Source organism: Diabrotica virgifera, chromosome 6 (genome assembly GCF_917563875.1).
Source record: "Diabrotica virgifera virgifera chromosome 6, PGI_DIABVI_V3a".
Lineage (NCBI taxonomy): Eukaryota > Metazoa > Arthropoda > Insecta > Coleoptera > Chrysomelidae > Diabrotica > Diabrotica virgifera.
The window spans coordinates 165,827,879-165,855,038 of record NC_065448.1 but is presented as its reverse complement, the minus strand read 5'-3'; the positions used below and the strand labels follow the sequence as shown (position 1 = coordinate 165,855,038).

At 32.1% G+C, this 27,160-nt stretch overlaps 2 protein-coding genes across 2 annotated transcripts in view; one reads left to right on the top strand and one right to left on the bottom strand.

Moving 5' to 3' along the window:
- Positions 1 to 782: 782 nt before the first annotated feature.
- On the bottom strand, positions 783 to 17,152 carry LOC114334880 (vacuolar ATPase assembly integral membrane protein VMA21 homolog). The gene is made up of 2 exons (XM_028285013.2): positions 16,910 to 17,152; positions 783 to 1,090 (listed from the first exon to the last, which is right to left on the bottom strand). The coding sequence occupies exons 1-2, from the start codon at positions 17,037 to 17,039 to the stop codon at positions 960 to 962; spliced, it is 261 nt and encodes an 86-aa protein (XP_028140814.1). The 5' UTR covers positions 17,040 to 17,152; the 3' UTR covers positions 783 to 959.
- A 2,381-nt stretch (positions 17,153 to 19,533) lies between these two features.
- LOC126887019 (uncharacterized) overlaps positions 19,534 to 27,160 on the top strand; it is a 30,528-nt gene continuing 22,901 nt past the window's right edge. The window contains exon 1 of the mRNA XM_050654325.1: positions 19,534 to 20,311. Coding sequence (XP_050510282.1) covers positions 19,661 to 20,134 — 474 coding nt within the window. The 5' untranslated portion in view covers positions 19,534 to 19,660 and the 3' untranslated portion in view covers positions 20,135 to 20,311. The remainder of the gene's footprint in view (positions 20,312 to 27,160) is intronic.

Sequence of the window (27,160 nt, the reverse complement as noted above, 5' to 3'; positions counted from 1 at the left end):
GTTCTGGCTGTTATGTGTACAAGTAGTACACACAACAAAATTACCAGAAATATCAAAACAAATACAAAAAAGAGTCACTTAAATTCTAGAAATGATATAACTTAAAAAAAACTTTTGACAAAAATGATGCTTCAAAAATGGATTTTCAGTGAGGAATTCTTGTAAACAATAATTTACTGTAAAAGTTAATATTTCAAAAAAATAAAAAGCCAAAATTCTGAAGGGAATAATTTATTATCCAAGGAACTTATACTTTCGTTGCAGCATAGGCGTAACCAGGGGGGTTTGGGAGTTATAACCCCCCCCCCATTTGCATGTACTTTCAGCTCTATACGCTTAACGACATTACTATTCCATACCCCCAGAGACCATCAAGTAGTTGTAACCCCCCCCCCCCTTAGGATCATCCTGGTTACACCTCTGCGTTGCATACTTGGTACAGGAAAACAACAGAAGAGAAGATGAGCTAGGATATTCAGGTGTTGAGAACTCAAGCTGATGTTGAACTTACCCCAGCACAATAACCATCTATCTTGAAAAAGCATATCGCCTAAGCGAGGGTTCATAACTTAAGGATTCGAAAATTTAATAAAGAATTTATTTGTTAAAAAACAATTTTTCTAAAAGAACCTTTATATTATTAAATTTTTCTGGTTAAAAATAATGGACTTAAGGCCGGTACTTTCTGTCTCAATTAAACCCCGGTTGGAGGAATTTTGCATGACAAAATTCCTTAACTGAAAATGCCCTTAAACTGAAAAACAATTTTTTTTAGCCAGAAGTCAGATAAAAATGCTTTATTCAAATTATGTAGTTAATTCATTTCAGAAGTACATCAACTATTTACAAAAGATGATTTAACATAAAATCAAATTTAATACTTTGTGTACTTAATACACCACAAAAAATATCTTATAGTAAAACTTAACAACACACCTAAATATAAAACGTATAGTACACTATTGTTCCTTAACTTTATCTGCTTCTTTATAAGCTCGCAAAATATACAATCCTACAGCTACATGTAGCATCACGACTGCGAATACTGCAGACCAAATATTAGCTGTCATAGATGTAACTCTTAAAATACCTAAAACATAATTAAATTTACCTTACAAAATATTAGGGTGTATAAAACTATTTATACAGTGAGGACGTTTAGGTTGGAATAAATTCATTTTCTCGAGAATGTGCGATTTTGGAGAGAAATCCCGAACCAGGTCGATTTTTATTTTTAAATTACGTTATTATTTACGTTATCGATGATTCTTTTAAATGTGGTCATAGGTATCATGTGATAGCTCATCAGGGTATCAAAAAAAATTTTTTTAATTAAATTAATTGAGACCAAGAGAATTAAATTATGTAATTTATTTATTTTAGAATACATTTTTCTGCTGTCAGAAAACAGAAAAAAATGTTTATTTGACAAATAAATATTGTTTTTCTCTTAAATTCAAAGTTAAAGCTGGCACCCACCTGGCTCTTGGCAGTTTGAACATTTTATTTAAGCGAAAGGCAAATGTTTATTTGTCAAATAAATAAACATTTTTTTTTCTATTTTATGACTGCAGTAAAATGTATTTTAAAATAAATAAATTATATACATACTTATTTTTGCGTCAACTAATTTAATTCAAAAATTATTTTTTGGCCACCCTAAAAAAATAATTATGTTAATAAATGTATAAACATTTTCAATTTCTTTGCAACACGAAAATGCAGCAGCTGCATAATACTCTGGTTAAATCGGAGAGTGCAGGAAGAGTCTATACCGGTTTTGGAGGTCTTTTCCTCCTCATCAGTAGTCCCATATCTTCTTCTCTCCGATTTCTCCACGTATTATACTTTGGGCCTTTCCGAATTGCAAAGAAAGAAATGTCACGGATGAACTAGTGCCATCTACCGAAAAACAAAGTTATCAATCGAAGTAGCACAGAAAACGACAATAAATATCGTTCCCATACCACCAGATTGACAACAGGTGGAATACTTTCTTTGGTTACACCTCCTGAGATTTTCAGACCAAAGAAAGTATTCCACCTGTTGTCAATCTGGTGGTATGGAGACGATATTTATTGTCGTTTTCTGTGCTACTTCGATTGATAACTTACTTTGTTTTTCGGTAGATGGCCTAGTTCACCCGTGACATTTCTTTCTTTGCAATTCGGAAGGGCCCAAAGTATGATACGTGGAGAAATCGGAGAGAAGAGGATATGGGACTACTAACAAGGGGGAAAAGACCTCCAAAACCGGTATAGACTCTTCCTGCACTCTCCGATTTAACCAGAGTATTATGCAGCTGCTGCATTTTCGTGTTGCAAAGCAATTGAAAATGTTTATACATTTGTAATTCAATTACTCTTTTGTAGGAGTATTAAGGAATCTTTCTTGTTGGAACTTACCACGCTGAGCAGATGAGTTGTGAATTATTTAAAATTCTCTCATTTTAATTTCCTCGGCATCCTGTGTGATTTATAAATTTTGCAAATCTCAGGAGGTGTAACCAAAGAAAGTATTTCACCTGTTGTCAATCTGGTGGTATGGAGACGATATTTATTGTCGTTTTCTGTGCTACTTCGATTGATAACTTACTTTTTAATTATGTTAATGTTTATACACTAACTAAGCATCAAAATTAACACACCACCTTAAAAATGGGACATTTTTGATGTCTCGCATTTCCTAAACCTCTTGTCCGATTTGAGTGATTTTTTTAGTATATTATAGCTTTATTCTTCAAGTATATCGATGTATTAATATTATTGCTAAACAGGTAAGTGTCATTGTATACCGGGTGTAACAATGATAGTGTGTTTTTTCCTCAAAGTTTGGAACACCCTGTGGAATATTCTAGAGTATATAAAATATTGAAATTAAAACTCAACTGTAGCCTTAGGCTTTCTCAACGTTTTGTTGTTTGATTCATTTGCTTATGATGGATAATAAAAAAGTTAGGTACTTTAACAACTAGCAATGTTATTCATCAATACAGAGTGTTTCTAAATAAGTGCGACAAACTTTAAGGGGTAATTCCGCATGAAAAAATAATGACCGTTTGTTTTATAAACATATGTCCGCAAATGCTTTGTTTACGAAATACGGGATGTTGAATTTTTTCTTACAAACTGACGATTTATTTATTGCTCTAAAACTGGTTGAGATATGCAAATGAAATTTGGTAAGTTTTAGGAGGTAGTTATTGCGCATTTTTTGACATACAACTAGGAATTTTATATTCACCATTGGCGTGCATACGGGTATAAACATTTTAGATACATCCCGTATGCACGCCAATGGTGAATATAAAATTCTTAATTGTATGTCAAAAAATGCACAATAACTACCTCTTAAAACCTACTAAATTTCATTTGCATATCTCAACCGGTTTTAGAGCAATAAATAAATCGTCAGTTTGTAAGAAAAAATTCAACATCTTGTATCTCAGAAACGAAGCATTTGTGGACAGTGGACATATGTTTATAAAGCAAACAGTCATTATTTTTCATGCAGAATTACCCCTTAAAGTTTGTCGCACTTATTTAGAAATACTCTGTATTGATAAATAACATGGCTAGTTGTTAAAGTTCCTAACTTTTTTAATATCCCACATAAGCGAATGAATCAAAAAGCAAAATGTTAAGAAAGGCTAAGGCTACAGTCGAGTTTTAATTTCAATATTTTATATGCGCTAGAATATTCCACAGGGTGTTCCAAACTTTGAGGAAAAAACACACTATCATTGTTACACCCGGTATACAATGGCACTTACCTGTTTAGCAATAATATTATTACACTGATATTCTTGAAGTATAAAGCTATAAAATACTAAAAAAATCACTAAAATCGGACAACAGGTTTAGGAAAGAAGAGACATCAAAAATGTACCATTTTTAAGGTGGTGCGTTAATTTTGATGCTTAGTGTATTATTGAATAGAGAATTAAATAACCTTTCAATCGAGCTAGCACCCGACCCCTGTTCTCATTTAAAAAATTATTGATTATGTCATCACGCCCAGGGAGATGACTTCACTAGTATGATGTATATGCCAAAAATTACAATTCAAAAATAAAATCGACCTGTTTAGGGATATATCTCCAAAATTGCCCATTCTTGAGAAAATTAATGTATTCCAACCTAAACGTCCTCACTGTATGGTTAAAGGGTTAAATTTATGGTTAAATTTAAAAAAAAAATTCTTAATTTATGATTGTTCCAAAACATGTAGCCACTCAACATAATGAAATTTTACAGGAGAGCAAAAACAAAATATTTGCATTAATTATTTTCTAATATATTTTTGTGTGGACTCAAAGTGAGGCTATGCCTTGGACGCCTTCAACTCTGCAAATTGGCATCACATACTAACGAAGCTCGAAGTGGCAGGAGTGTCAGACTACATCATAAATATTATAAATAAATATCTGACAAACGGATATTTAAATGTGGCATATAATACAGACATGAAACTCTCATCAGGAGTACCGCAAGGGTCCGTTTTGGGACCTACTCTATGGAATGTACTGTACAACGCGGTATTGGAAATAGACTATGGGCAAGACACCTACGCCATAGCATATGCAGATGACCTTGCAATCCTAATAGAGTCTAACATAAACGGGGATATTGAAGAAAAGGTGACAAGTTGTTACAGAAAAGTCAACAGGTGGATGACAGAGAATGACCTAGAGTTGGCAAGTAGTAAAACAGACATAGTAATATTAAAGGGACCAAGACAGAGACCAACTTTGAGCTTTGATTTAAATCGTAGCATTATAGAACCGAGTAACTGTGCTAAATATCTGGGCATACACCTTGATTCAGGTTTGAGATACACGAAACACCTTATAAATACAGTTCAGAAAGCTGAACAGAGAATTGCTGCTATGACAAAGATTATGCCAAATATAGGCGGACCTAGCAACTATAAAAGAAAATTGTATCTCCAGGTAGTACAATCCACCCTCCTATATGGGGCACCTGTATGGCTTGAAGCGTTGAGATACAAAAAATATCAGGAAATATTAACGAGAAGTCAAAGAAAACCCCTCCTGAAGGTAGTAAGTGCATACCGAACTACATCGACGATAGCCCTACAGGTGATCGCGGGTACGCTCCACATTCACCTCCTAGCAAAAGAGCGTAGGATTATATACGAAAATGATAACGGTCACCTAATAGGAGTGAAAGCCGAGGTAAGAGAGCAAATGCTAAACGAATGGCAACAAGAATGGGAGCAACAGATAGAAAAAGCACAATGGACGAAAACACTAATTCCAGATGTGAAAGGGTGGTACCAATGTAGGTTTAAAAGAACAAATTACTTTTTTACTCAATTTCTGACCGGGCACGGCTCATTCAGGTCTTACACATATCGTATAAGGAAAACTGAAGATGACTTATGTATAGAATGTGGAGTGCGTGACGACACAGAGCATTGTGTATTCCATTGCAACGTTTTCCACGATAAACAACAAGACATGAGAAAAAAACTAGGTGAGATAACACCAGAGACTATAATGAATGTAGCCATGCAAAGCAAAGAAAATTTCAACGTGATAGTAGACCTAATAACAGAGATAATAAAAAAAAAGGAAACGCGAGAGAGAGCGAGACAAGATGGGAGATGAGAGAGTGACAGAAGACATCGTCAAGGATATTTTATCATTTATTTTACTTATACACCTTTATCTATACACTTTTATCTTTACAATGTTTTATGAATACTTATTTTATCTTACTTTATTTTATTTCAGTTGTGTACACTTCGTTTTATTTGAACTTTTTTCATATACTCTTCTTTTTGTACACAGTACTCAATGTTTTATTTCTAGAACAAATAAAAGAATAACTAACTACTCCTCACAGTCGGCTCCACCGACATGGAGTAGAGATAGGGTCAGCAGCGGGGCATCTGAAGTAACGTTTGTTAAAAATACGTACCGGGTGTCCACGGCTGGAATGAGGGGGTTTTAGTGGGTAGGCAGTTGCATTTTCACGATTGATTCGCTCGGCTTCACGGGTGTCTGAATCGGGCAAGCGGACTGAATCCCACACACCAGGGTAGAGGGCAGAACACTAATTTCTTGGGGTGCTGCGGTCTACCCTGACGGTCTTATGAAGATTTCCTCCTTCCCAAAAAAAAGGTCGACAGAGTTAGAAATGAGGAGGAACTTAGACGAATGAACTATACAACACAACTGGTCAATATAATAAAGAGACGCAAGCTGGAATACTTCGGTCACATTATGAGACACCCTGAAACTTATGATCTTTTACATCTGATCATTCAGGGAAAGATGCGAGGTAAATGTGGTCCTGTTAGAAGAACATTATGGTTGAAAAATCATAAGGCAATGATATGGAAAATTGACTACATCATTATTCAGAGCTACTATCAATCAAGTCACGATAGCTAGTATGGTAGCCAACATGACAACCAACGATCGATAACGGTCATGGAACTAGAAGAAGAATTTTTTTTTTTATTTTAGTTAGGATAAATCTGAATTTGTCTAAATTTATATTGGAAAAATATTTACAAAAAAAATAATACAGTTTTCTCCAAAATCTTAATATACTTAATTGTTTTATAATACCAATTTGATTTATAACACTTTTTTCCAAAAGAAATGTTATAAACACATTAGTTTTATTTATATTATTTATCAACGGGCAAGCCCAGTTACAATTAATGTTGAGATCACTGAGATGTTGAATTGCTTAATAAAAAAACCTAGTAATTACTCAAGCCAAGAATAATTCTGCATAACGTGTTTTAAATAAATTAATGTAAATTGTAAATATTTTATCTTAATTTTGAAGACCCCTGTATATATTTTCTTTTTAATTAGTACTACAAACACGAAACGAACGTCCGTCGACGCCCACAGTTACAGATGTATGGACAGATGGGTGGAACCAATCGGCGGGTGGCGGTAAGAAGATTGTGTTTATTTTTAATCGTCCTTAAGACATAAAAATAACAAGTAGAGCCCTTTGAACAAATTTTAATAGGATAGTTTAATAGGGTACCAAAGCGAATTAAACCATGAGAAGAGGGAGATTAGCAGTAAAAGAATTTTATTTAGCGTGAGGGTTCGATGGGTAGTCGATTTTAACATGAGAAACGCGACGGACGTGTTCTTTGGGATAATAGAAAAAGACGAATATAAACGGGTATTATGACAAGACGGTTATAATATTGATTAGACGCAAATTATTATCTATAAATACATTTCTTTTTGTAAGAATAAGAACACGTAAAATTTTAGTCGCAATTATACAAACACTTTTACATTTCGTCAATTTAATAGTATCTATAATTTAGTTATCTATTTTATTAATTAAAAATGTTAAACATCAAACGGACTTTTATTACGATTGTCTTTAACGAATCCTATATTAATGTTATCATATTGATTGGCTAATCTGGCAGTTCTTGATATGAAGAGTTGTTAAATCCATAGTTAGTGTGATGTATAAGGTAATGAAAACTAGCTTTAGATCTGGTAGGTCTAGATGGAACATGTATATTAATTTTATTGAGCAAAGAAGAAGCAGCAGCTGTACCATGCAGAATATTGTAAAAAGTAATAAGATCTCTCTTCTTATGACGCATGGGAGGCATATTTAATATAGTAAGTAAATCTGCATCACTGTAGTTGTCCAAAATGTTTAATTTGAAAGCAATCTGTTTTAGAAATTTATGTTCAACACGACACAAGGTCTCAATATGCACACCATAAAAAGGTTAACATACACAGGATGCATACTCAAGATGGGGATGGACAAGAGAGCAATAAACAGTTTTTAAGGCAGTAATCATAGTAAAATCCTGTGTGCTTCTTCTGATAAAGCTAAGCATCTGAAATGCCTTGTTGACTACATTATTTAAGTGATCGAAAAGTTGTAGAGTTACATCCAAAGTGACACCTAGATCCTTGATGAAAGGTACATTATCAAGGCAATGCTGGCCAATCTTGTATTCTAGTTTGATTGGGGATCTGGACGGAGAAAACGTAATATCTTTAAATTTAGATGGATTCAGACTCATCCCATTTCTTGTACACCAATCTAACAAGTTGATTAGCTCATATTGAAGTTTATCACAGTCATTGGGAGATTTAATCAGACAGCTCAACTTTAATTCATCAGCAAACAGCAAAAAGAGGGAAGAGGAAAAACATTCTTATAAAAATGTTAAATAGAATAGGCCCAAGATGTGAGCCTTGAGGAACTCCTGAAGGAACAAGAATTGTTTTGGAAAAAAAAATTACCAATGTTTACTGTCTGTCTACGATTAGACAAGTAGCTGCTAAACCAAGGAATCGTTGGTTCATCAACACCAATCATTCTGACCTTATGGACCATCATACCATGAGAAACACTGTCGAATGCCTTGGAGAAATCAGTGTAAATTGTGTTAACTTAATACTCTTTCTCCAGGAAGCCAAACAAAAAATCTACATAAGTTAATAGGTTCAGCTCAGTAGACATATAGGGTCTAACTCCAAATTGTTGAATGATAAGTATTATGGTTGCTTTTTGAATTAATATGTTTCACAGGAAACTAGCACAACTTGTCACAAGTTCAAATGGTACTGTTTGTACTGTTCATCCGCTATAACTTTTCCCATGCGTCACGATTCATTTTCAAACAATTTAAGTCAAAACATGAAGTGAAATGAACGTCGATGTGTATATACATTTTGTATACTGTATACTATATACTACACACATCGGCGTACGTTTCACTTTATGTTTTGACATAATTTGTTTGAAAATGAATCGTGACGCATGGGAAAAGTTATAGCGGACGAACTATACCAGACCTTGAGCTTTAATTTTTAATTGTGACATATAGTTTAGTTCCATCTATTATAGAAGATCCCAAACCCTTTTTTCAGTGACTCATTAATTTTGACGTCATATAGGATTGTAAGAATGTTACAAATCATTACATGACATTTTAGTTAAATCTGGCACTGACAGTTGTCAGAATATTTTTATAAACATCAATATTTTTTATACAAATATTTGCCGAATGTTTAAAATATTTTAATGTAAAAATAAATAAATATAAAATCAAATTTCACTATACACTGTCCGAATATACCAATGACATTAAATATTTATATTTACGTCGCTGAAAAATACTAACCTAGGAATTACAATTGTCATTTTACCCCATGATTTTGTGAAAATACTGTCACAATCGATTACTTTTGTGTCAAATTATCTTTATTCACATCATTGATTGGTTATCTATTTGAGTATTGTAATCGCCAATCAATTATACATCTATAAGTATAAGACATTTTAATATGCAAATACCCGTTAAGGAATACATAATTTTCTAAGTTCAATGTATAATAATCACAGAGACACGTTTTTTCGGTCACTTCCAACTGTAACGCGTTAAAGAGAATTAGATAATCTGTGACGCACTGAAAAAAGGGTTTGGGATGATCTATACTGAAGTATTTTTAAAGTTGCCATTTGCCATATTAGAGTTTTCTGGGGGAAAAGGGTAAATTTTGAGTTAATACACTTTTGAACAGGATGTGAAATACCCATAGATATAATATAATACACTAGATTGCACCCTGCCATCTTAAAATGGGTGACGGTTTCCACAGGGATAAATGAGCCTATTAGGTTGGTAGTCTCTTTCTAATTCAAGGAGAATATTGACGACGTCACTATCCCACTCTATCGAGTATTATTTAAATTATTTAAATGTTTGGACAGTTCGAGCGGGTGGCGACGAGAAATGGTCTTTGGTTCAGGACGTGGATAATCGGAGTTCGAATCTCATATAGTCCAGAAAGCCACTGCGCATCCGCTAGGAAAAATATTCTGATTCGGATTTTTTGCACAATCTTACTCAAAAAGGACTCCTTTTAACAAATTTGCATGTTGCCAGGACCAAAAGGTGGTCAAACATTTTTTAAACGTTTTTTTTTTGTTTTTTTCCTAAAATTATTTTTTTTTAATTGAAAAAAGTTTTTTTTAGGTTTTTTGGATCATTCCAAACAGAAAAGGTCTTTAGTGACTTTTCTCTAAAAATGATAGTTTTTGACATATAAGGGATTAAAAATTGAAAAATTGCGAAATCAGCCATTTTTAACCCTCAAAAACTATGTGAAAAACTGAAAATTTGAATGTTACCAAGGTAGGTAGATATTCTTTAAACATCGATTGATGAAATCCCGAAGAGTTTTTTGCAATACAATATTCAAAACTCCTTTGTTTTTTAATTTTCCACCGACAGTATGGTTCAAATGAAAGGAATAAATTCGTTATTTCGTAAACCGGCAACTTTAAGGAAAAATCCCGAAACAGGTCGATTTTTATTTTTAAGTTGTGATATTGTGGCATATATGGTATACTAGTGACGTCATCTGTCTGGGCGTGATGACGTAATCGATGATTTTTTTAAATGAGAATAGGGGTCGTGTGGTAGCTCATTTGAAAGGTTCTTCAATTCTCTATTCAGTAATGTAAACATTTACATAATTATTTATACAGGGTATCCTTCTACTTCTTTTTTGTCAAATAATTTAATTTAATAAAAATTATTTGGACACCCTGTATAAATAATTATGTAAATTCATTTCAATGAATTCAAATTGAGTCGAAATTCATTTCAATTATGTAAATGTTTATATTACTGAATAGATAATTGAAGAACCTTTCAAATGAGCTAGCACACGACCCCTATTCTCATTTAAAAAAATCATCGATTACGTCATCACGTCCAGATGGATGACGTTACTAGTATACCATATATGCCGCAATATCATAACCTAAAAATAAAAATCGACCTGTTTCGGGATTTTTCCTTAAAGTCGCCGGTTTACGAGATAACGAATTTATTCCTTTCATTTGCACCATACTGTCGGTGGAAAATAGTGTCGCGCACGCTTGAGTAGAAATTAAAAAACAAAGGAGTTTTGAATATTGTATTGCAAAAAACTCTTCGGAATTTCATCAATCGATGTTTAAAGAATATCTACCTACCTTGGTAACATTCAAATTTTCAGTTTTTCACATAGTTTTTGAGGGTTAAAAATGGCCGATTTCGCAATTTTTCAATTTTTAATCGCTTATATGTCAAAAACTATCATTTTTAGAGAAAAGTCACTAAAGACCTTTTCTGTTTGGAATGATCCAAAAAACCTAAAAAAAAACTTTGTTCAATGCAAAAAAAAAAAATTTAGGAAAAAAACAAAAAAAAAACGTTTAAAAAATTTTTGACCACCTTTTGGTCCTGGCAACATGCAAATTTGTTAAAATGAGTCCTTTTTGAGTAAGATTGTGCAAAAAATCCGAATCAGAATATTTTTCCTAGCGGATGCGCAGTGGCTTTCTGGACTATATGGGATTCGAACTCCGATTATCCACGTCCTGAACCAAAGACCATTTCTCGTCGCCACCCGCTCGAACTGTCCAAACATTTAAATAATACTCGATAGAGTGGGATAGTGACGTCGTCACTAACTAAAAAAACAAAAAAAAAAGTTTAAAAAAATTTTTGACCAACTTTTGGTCCTGGCAACATGCAAATTTGTTAAAAGGAGTCCTTTTTGAGTAAGATTGTGCAAAAAATCCGAATTAGAATATTTTTCCTAGCGGATGCGCAGTGGCTTTCTGGACTAATACTAATCTTTATTTTTTTTATTTTTAATTTAATCAATATTTATCTATTTATTTATTATTTATTGACGGACCGAAGTCCATTAGTACATAATACAATTAAAATGTCACACAAACTAGAAAACCAATTCAAAATAAGATCTAGTACAAAATTGGTTTATTTTTGCGTGTATTAGATATTATTACATCTTGAAACCGGACCTTAGTAAATCTAGCAGATAATAAATGTATGTATAGTAAGTTAATACGTCATCAAAAAAAACATATAAACAACATTAACGTGTAAATTGTCTTGTGATTGTTTTTATCAAAAATGAAAAATGAAGACCCAACAGGACAGAAATGCTGAAGACTTGACTACGGTAAACAAGATATTGGAAGATTTTGATATAGACAGAAAGAGCATTAAAGTTTTTAGACTTGGTAAGTTTACACCAGTGAAAACTAGACCAATTAAAGTTATACTACCATCTAAAGAAAAGGTTATGTCTGTGCTGAAAAATAAACAACTAATTAAGGAATCAGGTATCAAGATCTTTGCAGATCAAACCAACCAGCAACGTGAGTACTATAAAAAATACAAAATGAACTACAGAATCTGATTGATTCGGGTGACCATAGCAAAACTATTAAATACATTAATAGTAGACCCACGATTGTAAACAAAAATAATATAAATAATCAAAAAAACTAAAAATTGCACGTGATATACAACTTAATACAGATGTTATATATATAAATGCTCAAAGTGTTTTGCAAAATTTAGATCTAATTAGGGAAAGTCTGTTATGTTTTAATCCGAAGGTTATTTTATTAAGCGAGACCAAGACCACCAAGGACATAGAAGATAATGAAATAAGAATTGAAAACTATATGTGTGTTCTTTGTGATTCATCAAGCCGGTATACTGGTGGAGTGTTAGTATAATATGTTAAAAGTGACTAAAGAAATGTTGTATAGTTGTTGTATAGTAGAAAACTATGTTCTGTTGTAAGAAAGTATGTCCTTGACAAAAATTATTGGTGTGTAATTTTAAAAGTTAATTTTTTAACATTAACTTGTTACATAGGTTGCATATATCATTCGCCTTCATCGTCAGATGCTAGGTTTATGGAAGAACTGGATAATATTTTTGATTTTATTGTTTCAAAGAACCACTCTTTCATTTTGGTGGGCGATTTCAATTTAGATCAATTGTACTTTTTATGTCAAAAAAATAAATGATCAAATGTTGAGCTACGGTATTTGCCAATTAGTTACAGAACCTACTAGAGTGACAAATGTATCTAAAACACTGGTAGATTATGTCCTGTCAAATACTAATAATATCATAGTAAATGTTCATGAAACTCCAAAATTAACTGACCACTCCATTATTTCTGTTAATCTAAGAAATACTAAAAGTTAAGCATTATAATGTTAAGAAATTTATAAATTTAAGTCAGAGTAATATTTTGACAATTCAAGCTAATTTAATTAATGTATTATGACTGGAATTTGAATTCTGTTGATGTTGACTCGATTTTTAATGAGTTATTTTTAAATTGTGAGATTGAAATCAATAAAACAGCACCTATTCAAATCTGCCGGTTTAACTTAAAGCTACCTTGGTTTGATAACGAAGTTTACTCTCTTATAAAATTACGTGATAATGCTTATAGTACTTTTAAAACAGCACTTGAACCGTTTAAACAGGAGTTGTGGTATAATTTTAAAAGATATCGTAATGAAGTTGTTAATTTATTAAAAACTAAAAAAAATCTTTATTATTTTAACAAAATAGATAGATTTAGACACAACCCCAGAGAAATGTGGAGAACATTAAAAAAATTAGTGAACATTAAATCCAAAGAAATCGCAAACCAGTTCAACAGTTACTTTGTTGTAAGTATCAACAATATTGTTGGAACTTTGGATTTGAGGGAAACCGGGTGTAATAAAAATAGTAACTTATACCTACCGATAAATAAATTTAAATTAGTATCTTCAAACGAATCATGTATGTATGTTAATAAATTAGACAGTAAATGCTCAGTTCATGATATATTAAATTTAATCAATACTTGTCTGTCTACTGGTAAAATTCCGAATTAACTTAAAGTTAGTACAATTGTACCAATTCAAAAAATCAATAATACAGTGAAAGCTGAAGAATTCAGACCCATCAATACACTACCACCAATTGAAAAATTGATTGAACTTGTTGTATATGATAAAATTATTGAACATGTTAAAACAAATGCTATTTTGATAAGTAATCAATCTGGTTTTAGAAAGCAACACTCTTGTGATTCGGCACTTCAATTGACAATTAGTAAATTTAAAACTGAATTGGATCAAAACAAATATGTAGTATCTGTATTCTTAGACCTTAAGAGTGCCTTTGAGACCATAGACCGAAATATTTTACTGACAAAATTGTGGCAGTATGGCATTAGTTGTGGAGTTTTTAACTGACTGAATAATTATCTATCAAATCGCAAGCAGAAGGTTAAATTCAATAATTTTATGTCAGATGAACTTAACATTGATATAGGTGTACCTCAGGGCAGTGTCCTAGAGCCATTACTTTTTATTCTCTACTTGAATGATATAGATCTATTTGTTGATTGTGAGTTTGTTAATTTTTTGCTGATGATACGTTAATAGCTTGTAGTGATGTATGCTTGGAAAATGCAGTGGCAAAAATGAATTCAATTCTGGAGGCTGTTTATAATTATTTAACATTAAACAAGTTAAAATTAAATGTATCAAAGACAAAAGCTCTAATTGTAACCAGTAGATATAAGTATAACAAAATCAATATAAATAACATTAATTTATCCATAAATGGTGAAAAGATTGAAATAACAAGAACTATTAAATACTTAGGATTTCAACTAGATAACACTCTTTCATTGGAAGATCATTTTGTTTATATACACAAAAAAATCAGCAAGAAATTATACTTTTTTACAAGAATAGCAAAAAATTTATCTTTAGAAACTAGACTTACTGTATATATTTAAATAATCCAACCTCATTTTGATTATTGTGCATCAGTCTTATATTTGTTCAACCTAAATAAAATGGGGCAACTTCAAAAATTACAAAATTGTGGTATGCGTATAATATTAAGAATGGGCCGATTGACACCAATAAATTTATTGCTGAATACATTGAACTGGTTTTCGGTATATCAAGGGTTTCAATATTTTGCATTGATTTTGGTTTATAAAATTGAAAACAATATAGCTCCCGATTATTTTCAGCAATTTATTAAGTTTCCTAATACACACATACACGATACTCGAAATAAAAATAACATATACTTTTCTAAAATGAATTATAGCAGCTCAATGAATTCATTAATATTTAGAGAGAATTATCTAATGAATTAAAAGACTGTAGGACAGCTAAAAGTTTTAAAGATAAATTAAAGGTTTTCCTTAAAAATTTAAAGTAGTATTTGAATTGGCAGAGAATGTGCACAATATTTTTTATTTATTTATATTGACTTTTATTGGTTGGTGAACTTGTTAATTTGATTATAATTCATTATTAATTTTGATTATAATTTGTTATTAATTTTAAGAATAAATTAAAGGTTTTTCTTGAGATAAATAGTTATGTTGAAATGACAGTGAACGTAGGTACACAATTTTCTTGTATTTTTTTGTTGAATTTTTTTATTGTGAATCATTGTATTAATTGATTTTCTTTTGTTTATATGTAAAAAATGTATTTAAGTTAAAAATTTGTATATTAGGTTACCTATTTGAAATAAAGATATCTATAATATTGCAATACATACTATAAATTAATATAGGTAGGTATTGTTAAATTATACTCGTAAGTAGTATAATAATTATCAATCAATATCAGCATTATGTAGTTTTGATTTAGTATAATACTCACATTAATAATTAAAAACTTTCTACTGTAAACAAAATATGTTTACAGTAGAATTGTACTTTTATTTCTTTTGTAATAAAAATAATACAAACAATATTTAAATACTTATTCATCCTTCAAGACATAATATACAATGTATAGGACAAGTCATTCTTTCTACGGACAAATAAAATTAAAACACAAAAATTATATAAACATTACAACATTTAGATATTTCTCACTAACGATACTGAAAACAATAAATTCCACTTCACTATAAGTTCACTTATCCTTACAATATTAATTTGTGAACTGCATAGTAAAATATAAGTAGTTCCCTATTAATATAAAGTCGGCCTTATTCGAATGATGTCAATTAATAGGATAGTTTTGCTTCTACCTTCTCAAAATATTGTAATAATAGTTTCATAAATAGAAATGTTATTTAAAATCTAAATTGTTGAATATTTCAGTGCCAGCATTTTAATTCACTTTTGAGTTAAGTGTATAAAATACATATAGCTAAAATAAATATTTTATCAAGTTATCTATCAAACATTATACAATGTAACATTTATTATTTGATATATTATATTTCTTTGCATAGATTTACTTTAGAGATGTGATATCTAATAAATGCAATATTGATTAAATTAAAAAAAGAAGATTAGTATGGGATTCGAACCCCGATTATCCACGTCCTGAACCAACGACGATTTCTGGTCACCACCCGCTCGAACTGTCAAAAAAATAATTCTCGATAGAGTGGGATAGTCACATTGTCGATATTCTCGTTGAATTAGAAAGAGGCTACTGACCTAATTGGCTCCTTTATCTCTGTCCAAACCGTCACCCATTTTAAGATGGCAGGGAGCAATCTAGTGTATTATATATCTATGGGAATACCTATACCTATTCAAAACCTAGGTAGTGTTCAAGAAGATAAGTGTATTTGTCTTTTTTGCAGAATAATGTGAGTTCAATTCCCACTACTACATAAAAAATTGCTTGTGTCATAGCTTTGAAAGTCCTGATTGGTCCTGACAAACCATGCAGCCATAATTTGTGCAGTATAGTATGTATGATATCCTCTACATTTAGCCTTAGGTACTACAAAGAAATATGCAGAGGCTCTGCCTATGCTTAGAATTTGGTATGGAATATTAGAAAATGACACATTCATAATAGAGAATAAACAGAATAGCTACATAAACAGCTGTGAAAGTATGAGTATTTGAGGCTTCTAAATGACTTTCTTTTTTATTTAATTTAGTTATCAACTTGATGAATTCTCTTTTATTTTTAGTGTATCATTTTTAAGTTAAAATCAGTGGTATCAAGGAAAAACAAACATAAAATTAAATCTACAGTACCTTCAAACAATATTATCTTGGAAACAAAAAATGTTGTTATAGGTGAAGCTAATATGAATATGCTGTATAATAAAATAGTCTTAAAGACACTATAAGGAGTTTCAGTTGATGCATTGGTTTTAGCTTCCATGTTTCTATGTTCTCGTTCTCATTTAATTATTTAATATAATAAATAAAATTGTTACACCAAAATATAACCTCGCCCGGAATGTCAAGTGATTGTGACTTGTGACAGTGACATTGCAAATTATCACATGACAAAATTAAATATTCTATTATCTGTGATGTAAATCACAGAACATGTAGAAGGATACGCTGTGTCTAGGTACACGCTAACGTGTACGCAAATAAAAAAGTTAGGTACACGCGAATTAAACTTCATCAAGCCAGTGACGTCATTATTTAGCGTGCGCGGTGACTTTATATTTTGGTACACGCTATTTTGATATTTTTAGTGTTTGTTGTTTGTTTGATAGAAAATATTTTTATTAAGGGAAGGGGAAGGGAAGCAAAACTATTCAGATGTTTGAAACTTAATTGTAATAAAACAATATGCATATAAAAGTATATATTCAGGTTAGCAAAATAAATATTAGTTAACATGATATATACAAAATACTGCTAAAATAATTTTTATACGTAAGTTAATTATACCAGTTTATAACAGGGAGTTGAACTTGTTACGATTTTCATAGAAAATTGGTTATAACTTTGTAAATATCCTGTATAACATAATAAACCTTTATATTTTTGTGATATGGAAGTTAAGAAGATTTCGAACATAAAATAAAATATAGGGTGTTCCATTTAAAAAACATAAGTTTGGTCCGAGAGTATATTATCAAACGCCCTGTAACATTCTAACTAATTTTAGTAATTTTGTAATATGAAGCTCAAAGTTTGCTAAAATTTTTGATACTAACTTTTATTGCTATCTATTACTTGCGGATCTACTGAGCTTTATCACACTAATCAATCGCCCCGTATATTTTATCTTATTACTTCTGCTACCGTTAATCACGAATTTTTGTCTCTTATCTTTTCATACTGTTTTAGAATGTTGTTAAACTCATTAAAAGAACTAAATAATTGTCCACACTCCATATAGTTAATTAAAAAAAAAACACTAAACAAGTAAAAAATAAGGAAACTCTTTACAAATCAATATTAAAGTGTAAACATAACGCGATTAGACAAATTCTAACCACACTCTGACACTCGCGATACTTACAGATACTTAATACCACAGCATACACGCAGCTCAAATTAGCGTGTATCAAAAAACCCAGTCATAGTACACGCTAAATAATGACGTCACTGACTTGATGACGTTTAAGCGTGTACCTAACTTTTTTATTTGCGTACACGTTAGCGTATACCTAGACACAGCGAAAAGGATACTTGCCACCTTTACTTAACAAGCCATGAAGTTGAAACTTGGCAACATCTATTGGTAGACCGATTAATCCTGACAGTTCTCATTTGTTTTTAAATAATTTTCACTGTATTTACAGAGAAACTTAAATATTTTACAATATTTCGTGCTCTAAATTATAAAGAACATTAAAAGGTATGTTATTAAGATGATTTTAGTTCAATATAATATATTTTTATATAAACTTGCGTGCATATAGAAATCCGTCCACTTAAAAATTTTGTCATTTTTAATGTCTTATATTTCCTAAACCTGTTGGCAGATTTAAGTGATTTTTTTTTTAATATGTTATAGCCTAAATTCTTTAACAATACCGCTATAATAATATTGTTGCTAACCAATTAAATTTTTATGGTGTACCGGGCATTTATAAAATACTGAAATTAAAACCAAACTATAGACTCCGGTTTTCTTAACATTCTGTTTTTTTTTATTAATTCGCTTATGTTTAACAACTAGATTTGTTCTTTATCAATTCAGGGTGTTTCTAAATAAGTGCGACAAACTTTAAGGGGAAAGGAACACAATGCAAAATTTTGACGCCTGTATTTTAAATGTAATCATTTTTTTCGAATTCTGAGAAAACTAATAAGTATTTTTAAAAAATTTAAACGCAGAATAAAAGATTACTTTATTACCGAGGGCCAAAAGTCCCTTGGAATGAATAAAAAGTTTTTTTAATGACATTTTTGAAACTAAAAATCACACTACATTTTCTTAGTTTTTCACCCCTGTAACTTATTAAAATAAACATACAAGTTCTCAGGGACTTTGGGCCATCGGTCTTAACGTAGTCTTTCACTCTGCGTTTAAATTTTTGAAAAATACTTATTAGTTTTCTTAGGATTCGAAAAAAATGAATCCCGTTTATAATCTTGTTATTGTTTTTTTTTGTATAATAAACGTTACTTACAAGGAATTACTTTTAATATTATTTTGTACAAACTTCTAATAAATAATATTTTCTTGTTCTACTCAAAAAATACTATAAATTTTACCAGAATTTGTACTTTAAAATCGTAGTTTCGAAAGCGGTAGTCCGAAAGTCAGACTACGGACGTCATCAATTGCGACGTTGCCTTTTTCTCTTCATGGCTTGTAAAGTAAAGGTGGCTATGATATAAAGGATATGGATTCGGTTATTTTGAATGCCATGTCAAAAGCCATGTTCGGCTGTAAACTGTAAAACGAAGAAGAAGAAGAGTAAGGTTATCTTATTTGTTTTTATTTATGTGTATGTCCCTTTTAAAATGAGTAACATACAAAACAGTTTTCACAACAGAACTAATAAGGATGGATAAATAAATAAGTTTAAAATGGGGACGAAAAAATCCGATAAAAGTAGAAAATCGGTAACGGTGGATTTACCGACGTTTACCCGAGAACAAAAAATTATAGCCACTGTGTGGTATCATGAAAGAGCCTTTACTGGAATGTCCTATGAAGAGTTAAAAGATAATTTTATGATTCGTTTTAAACTTAAATACCCAACTCGCCATACACTTAGAGAGTGGGACCAACAGTTATTTGCCGAAGGTGCTCCCCTCAAAAAGAAGGCAAGATTAAGGACATCTTTAGACAGGCTTATATATGTTCCTTATGTAAAAGAATCATTTATTCGATTTCCAGACTTAACCGTAAGAGGAAGAGCTGATATGCTTGGTATGTCAGTTGGAACTCTTAACAATATTTTAAAAAATGATATAACTGAAGGAGAAGTAGCTTCGTTAAAAAATACTACTGCCAACTCAACCTCCACACCACAAGGGGATTCTAAAAGTAAAGAATAATTGAAAATACTCAAGAATTAACAGAATGAGGAAGCTAGAAATGAAAAATAAAAATAGAACAGGTCGCCTTAACATAAGGTGACCAGATCATAAACTTGAAAAAACGGGACACATCCAAGAAGCGTTTGGGGGCGACATCCTCCAGCCAAAGGGTGTCCGAGGGGCCTACATCGAGAGGTAATAATTTAAACATGTTCTTTTTATAATTTTATTTGGTTTGAGACCTATAATTTTTTTCAATTTAGCTATGAATATGTAATTTAATTTAAATTGTGAAGCATAATATATGAAAACAACAATTTTGTAGTGAATACTTATTTATTATAACTTACTTCAAACCATAATTAAACAAGATAACTAAAATTGTTAGTCAAAGTTAAAATCTTAGCAATCAAAATAATCTATAGGATTTGAATTGGGGATATTTTTGTTCCAGCCAACTTTAAAACCTCTTTATTTTCCTATATAAAGTTCTAAAAACTAGAACAGTCCATTTTTATATTGTAGAGTCTCTGCAAGATTGCAGAAAGGGTATCCACTCCCATTTTGTTCATTTTCTCCGATCATTGAATGTTTATAATAGTAGGGAAGGCAAGTATACTAAATTTGCAGTTACTCAAGCGTTATGGGGAACTATTGGGTTGTGAAGATTTGGCCCTAAAACCAAGTTAAGTTTTCAATTTCAATGGGGACTTTCCATTTTTTAATTTAATTTTCTATTTCCAACAATCTTTTTTTTTATTATAGCACCCTCTATCCATAATTCGAAAAAATGTCTTGAATAAAAGTTACTTGTTTTTACATAAGCAATCCAAATATGCAATAAAAACTGGGGGCTCCTATTTAAGATTTTAAAGTAAGCCTCCACCTCTGTGGTCGTGTTTGGTGTCATCCGATAGATTTTTCAAAAATATTGAATACATATATTTTTCAGTTTTACGGTCTGATGTCTATGGCCTGCATTTGCATACAATCATATAGGGTGGCCGGAAAGTCCCTTTTCCCTTATAAATAATAATGTTTTAACACCTAGCAAATATTTATTTGCGTTTCGGCGCATGTGCATCTTCAAGGCCACCTGTCTGGTCACGCAGACAGACAAAAATATATGCGATTGAAACATGATGGTGGCCACAAGTGAGTCTACAATTGAAGCGTGTCAATTACTGCTTCAACACTTTCCGAGAGCATAATATATGACAAACAAAATGTTCTGTTCACTGATAATTTTGCGATTTCTCGAAATCAAAATGTTTATTTCTAGGCAAATGACAACCTCCATTTCTTTAAGGAAGTGAAAAAAACCCGCCTTATGTTTTGGCATGGGCTGGAATTATTTCAACTTATCTGTTTGGGCCATATTTTTTTGAAGGCTCCATAACTTATCACAGTTATTTATCTTCAGATAATCAAAGAAAAGTTATTATTGCAATCGACAGCTCAGGGCACTGCTGACACTATTTCTTTTCAACAAGATGGCGCCTCATCCCATTTCAATCTCGTTGTTCACAAACGCCTGAATGAAATCTTCCCGAACCGATGGATTCTACGTGGTTCTCCAATTTCTCGGCCTCCAAGACGTCCAGATTTGACAGTGCCGTACAATTCACTGTGGAATTTCATTAAAGAAAAGGTTAGAAATGCAGATATGTTTCAAATGAGCACTTGCGAAACAGAGTGCGCCCAGCTTTTACGTCAGTAACTCCGGGCATGCTGAGATGGATAAGTATACGAACATGGCGTCGTACCAAGTTGTGTTGCGACAATGCAGGTATTCACACCCATGTTTTAGATAAAACAAAATTGTGTTATTATTTTTTCCCTTTATTGTATAAAAAAAATAATTCATTAGTGTAAAGGGACTTTCCAGCCACCCTATACATAACAGAGTTGTTATCAACAGTCCAATATGTAAGAATGCTGAACCTCAGGATGTGTCCAACTCATTTGAGGGGTCAAATGATGCGCGGTGCTAAATCTAGGATTATTTAAAACATGTGTCAATGTTTCCATTACTGGTAATATTTCCACATTAATATCAGCAGCAGAGGTTGTGGGTTCTACAAAATAAATATTTCATTACAATAATATATTACAATTTGTAATATGGCCATATTACAATGATATATCGTCGTCGTCACGGCAAAACTCACTAAGTCCAATTTTGTTAAAATTGAGTTAAGTGTCCTAATCGCTTCACAATATCAGTTTTCATAGTCTGGCAGAAATAACGAAGTCCTAGAAAGAACGTAGAGATTGCCTAAGTCACTGAATATGCATAAGTCCAAAATTACCATCTTGTTGTCAAATTTGTTATTTTGGACTTAGTGACTTTTACCGCGACGACGACGATATTATGTATTATTTGAATAATTTTGTCCAATGACTGAAATCATACTTGAGTGTAAATTTAGAGTGACATCTTTATCAGATGCAGGAATTTGACAGCTATAAGTACGAATACGCACCGTTTTGTAGAGAAACCAGGTTTTCAGGATAATGGACAGGAGGGTAGAAAACCTGTATTTGCCAATAAGGTCCTGGTATTTGTGGCACGGGGTATCCGTAAAAAATGGAAGCAGCCTTTGGCTTATTATTTTAATGAAGGAGGCATGAAAACACACTTGTTGGTGTCTTCACTCAAGCAAGTCATTTCAAAGGCACAAGAAATAATCTTAAAAGTGGTGGCAACTGTTTGTGATCAAGGGGGACCTAATTGTGCTGCGATTAATGAATTATACAGACAGACAGAACAGAAATATATTGCACAAAGAAAGGATAAAAAATCATTTGGGTTCGAATTAAATGGAGAAGAGGTTGTACCTATTTTTGATCCTCCACATATGTTGAAGTGCATGAGAAACAATTTTTTTAAATATATTGTTTCATATTCATGGAGATATGGTAAACAAATAGCCAGTTGGGACCATATCTCAAAATTATACACAATGGAGGATAGAGATAATGATTATAGAACGTGCAATAAACTTGTAAAGAATTGAAGAAAATGAAAGTTTCATTTGCAGCTCAAATATTCAGTGCACGAGTTGCTGCAGCAATGAAGATGTTAGCAACACACAGTAAGTATATAAATACTATGTAGTAAAAGCAAGTCACTTAAAAAAATTAGGTATTAAAAAATAAATTACAATAAAATATATCCTCTAATGTCATATTTCCAGTAACAAATGGTGTAAATTATTTTTAAAAGATTATTTGGATAGCTCCCGGTACAAGCGTCAATTTTAAACTTTTTCAGGAAGCAAACAACAATTATTATTTCTGAAAATATCAATTTTCTTTTGTTGTTTTGCTCATTTTATGCATTTTAAATATTGTATTAAAAAGAATATTTTCTTTAGAAATTCTTTTTATATTCTGTAAAAATATGTTAATTTTGTACTTGTCTATTTTAGGTCCTGATATGCCAAAGGAAGCTGTGAACACTGCAGAATTTCTGCTTTTCTTGGATAAAGTTTGACAGTGTTAATGGGGCAAAAGTGTTGCCGGAAGGGGGGGGGGGGGGGGAAGACTAAGAGTGGCAGTTACTTCTAAATCTGAACATGAAAAATTTTGGATAGAAGCTGTAAAAGTATTTGAAACTGTAAAATTTATAGATAGTAAACGCCAACCTCCTTCTATAAAGAACTGGATCCACACTTTAAAAGGTTTAAAGTATCTGTGTAATTTTTGACCATCAGAAACATAAATCCAGATCCTCTGGAGAACTTCTTTGGATCCAATAGGTCTCACGGCATTAGGAATATAAATCCGTCTTGTTATTCCTTTGTTAACTCCTTTAAATCGTTAATCATAAACAATTATGAAGCATCACATTCTTCATATGGCAATTGTGAAAATGATGGTTCAACATCATTATCTAATTTAAAAATATTTTTATCAAAAACGCATGAGCCACTTTGTGATACTAAAAATATTCTTCTTCTTCTTTTTGTATAGACATGACTCTGTCTGTTTTTTCAATGTGTCTCTAGTAAGTTGTCGTTCCATCGTTTTCGTGGTCTTCCCACTGATCGTCTTCCTATTGGGGAACCGTCTCTCGCTGTCCTGACTACCCTATTTGTTGTCATTCGGCTTATGTGGTCATTCCATTCTATTCTTCTGTTTCTTACCCAGTTATTAATGTTATATATCCACCTTGCATCTCCGTCGTATATCTGTATTTCTAGCTCTGTCCCATAGAGTCTTACCATCGATTTTTCTAAGGGTTTTCATCTCCGCTGTTTTGAGCCATCTTTTTGTCCTCTCTGTCGGGTCGTGTTTCTGCCGCGTATGTCATTATTGGTCGGATGACTGTTTTGTAAATTCTGCCTTTCATTTCTTTTCCGATATTTTTATTTCTCCATATTGTGTCATTCAGGCAACCTGCGGCTCTGTTTGCTCTATTCACTTGATCTTCCACTTCTGTTTCGAGCCTTCGGTAGCTAGATAGTGTGATGTCTAGGTATTTAAACTCCATCACTTGTTCTATTATCTGACCTTCCAGCTCCAATTTAAATCTTATTGGATCTGCTGTTATAACCATGCATTTTGTCTTTTTTGAGGAAATTAACGTGTTAAATTTTCTGGCGATTATGTTGAGTTGGTGCAGCATACGTTGTAAATCATCTTCACTTTGAGAGATTAGCATTGCATCGTCCGCATAGCAGATTATTTTAAGTTGTTTTTCTCCCATTTGGAATCCTTTTTTAGTTCTTACTTTTTTTATTATTTCGTCCATGATCAGATTGAACAATAAAGGACTCAAGGAATCCCCCTGTCTTATCCCATTACCGGCTTTAATTGGGTCAGTTAGTTCATCTTCCACTTTTACTTTTATTGTGTTGTTCTGGTAGATGTTTTCTATCGTTTTAATTATTCCCAGAGGTACCTCTCTCGAGTATAACAAGTGGCTAACGTCCTTTAATGTGACCCTGTCAAATGCTTTCTTAAGGTCCACGAAACATAAATATGCCGGTTTGTTGTATTCCAACGATTTCTCTTGAACTTGCCTCATTATAAATATAGCGTCAGTGCATGACCTTCCTGACCTAAAACCTTGTTGTTCTTCTGCTAATGTTATAATTTCATTCAGTTTGTTTGTTATCACTTTGGTTGTTAATGTTAATGTTGTGTTTAAGAAGTTAATTCCTCTGTAATTCTCCGGGTCTGATTTGTCTCCTTTTTTGAAGAGAGGTATTAGGATGCTTGATCTCCATTCTTGTGGTATTCTGTTTTGTTCTATTATTTTTTATATTAGTTTTAATAGTTGTTTAGCTAGATCTTGTCCTCCGTACTTTAAGAGTTCGTTCGATATTCTGTCCTCTCCTGGAGATTTTCTATTTTTTAATTTTCTTAATGCTTCCTTTACCTCTTCCTCCTCGATGTTTATTTCTTCATTTGTCGTAACTTCAGGTGTTGGTGGTTCATTATCGTCGCCTTTAGCAAATAGAGATCGGAAGTAGTCCGCCCATGTTTCCTTCTGAATGTGTTTCGCTTTTATTAATTCGTTCATCTCCTTTCTTTGCCCTCTGATCATTCTCCATACTTCTTTTTGTGTTCCGTAGAAGTCGTGTTAAATCTGTTTTGAGAAACTCTGCCAGTGTTCCCTTTTTATTTGCCTCACTAAAGTATTCGTTTCGTTTCTGATTTGTTTGTAGTGGTTGTATGCCTGTTGTGTTTGTTTTGTTCTGTATTGTAAAAAGGCTTTCTTCTTTTCTTCGCATTTTATCTTAACTTCCTCTCTAAACCACGAGGTTTTCTTCTTTAATATGTGAGTATTCGTTACTTTTCTCTCTCCAAGTGATTCTGTTGCAGCGATTATGTTATCTTTGAGTTTTTTTCCAGCTTTCATCGATATTATCGTTTTCTAATATTCCATTCTCAGCAATCTTCTCTGATATTATTTTCCTGTATAAGTATTCCGTGGATTCCGTATGTAGTTCTTCGACTTTGATTTTTGTTTGTGTTGGTGCTGGTGTGAAATATTTCATGATTCCTATTTTACATAATACTAGGCTATGGTCGCTAACCTACATCTGCTGAGTTGAGGCATCTTACGTCGATTATTTTTGATGGATGTATATCTCTGTTGGTTACAGCATAATCTATCATAGATCTTTGTAAACTAAAAATATTATAAGTATCAATTGTATAACTAATTTTCCTAATTTAAGTGAGATACGTTAACATATATAGCTGGCTATTTTGCAAAGAAATTATTAAAAAAAATTTTAAACACTTACGGGAGTGCCGACAGAAGTGAAAATTATAGTATATAAATTTCGAGCTCAATGTTTTTCCCCATCCAAAAAAAAGTGCTATACCTATATTATATACGCGTTGCGAAGTACACATAATATATACGTACGAAATTTAGTTCGGCAAAGTGGTGACGGTCGCAAACTAAATACTTTTTCCCCTTCTAAAAAGTGCACAACGTCCCTAAAGAAGTTTTCAGTTAAAATTTAGTTCGTCGAAGCAATGACGTTCGCTAATTTAATACTTTTTCCCCTTCTAAAAAGTGCACAACGTCCCTAAAGAAGTTTTCATTTCAAAGAAGTTTTCATTTCAAAAATTTATTTCGCCGAAGCGATGACGGTCGCTAATTCAACACTTTTTCCCCATCTAAAAAGTGTATAACGTCTCTAAAAAAATTTTCGCTTCAAAAATTTATTTCGTCGAAGCAATGACGGTCGCTAATTCAATACTTTTTCTACATCTAAAAAGGCACAACGTCCCTAAAAAAGTTTTCACTTCAAAAATTTATTTCGTCGAAGCAATGACGGTCGCTAATTTAATACTTTTTCCCCATCGAAAACGTGTAAAACGTTCTTAAAGAGGTTTTTATTTCAACAATTTATTTCGTCGAATCATTGACGGTCGCCAATTTAATATTTTTCCCTATCTAAGTCTAGGCACAGACCAACTCCAGCCCATTGAATTGGCAAGTACCTAGCATCTTCGAGCAGGGAACCATGGCACCCTTTTAGCATGTGTTCCACTATATCTATTAACATCGACTTG

Excerpts from the sequence above, each read along its gene's own strand:
- LOC114334880 (XM_028285013.2), bottom strand. The coding sequence starts at position 17,039 with ATGGAAGCTAAAACCAATGCATCAACTGAAACTCCTTATAGTGTCTTT. Across the intron at positions 1,091-16,909 it reads CAAGATAATATTGTTTGAAG|GTATTTTAAGAGTTACATCT; the intron begins GTACTGTAGATT and ends ATTATGTTTTAG.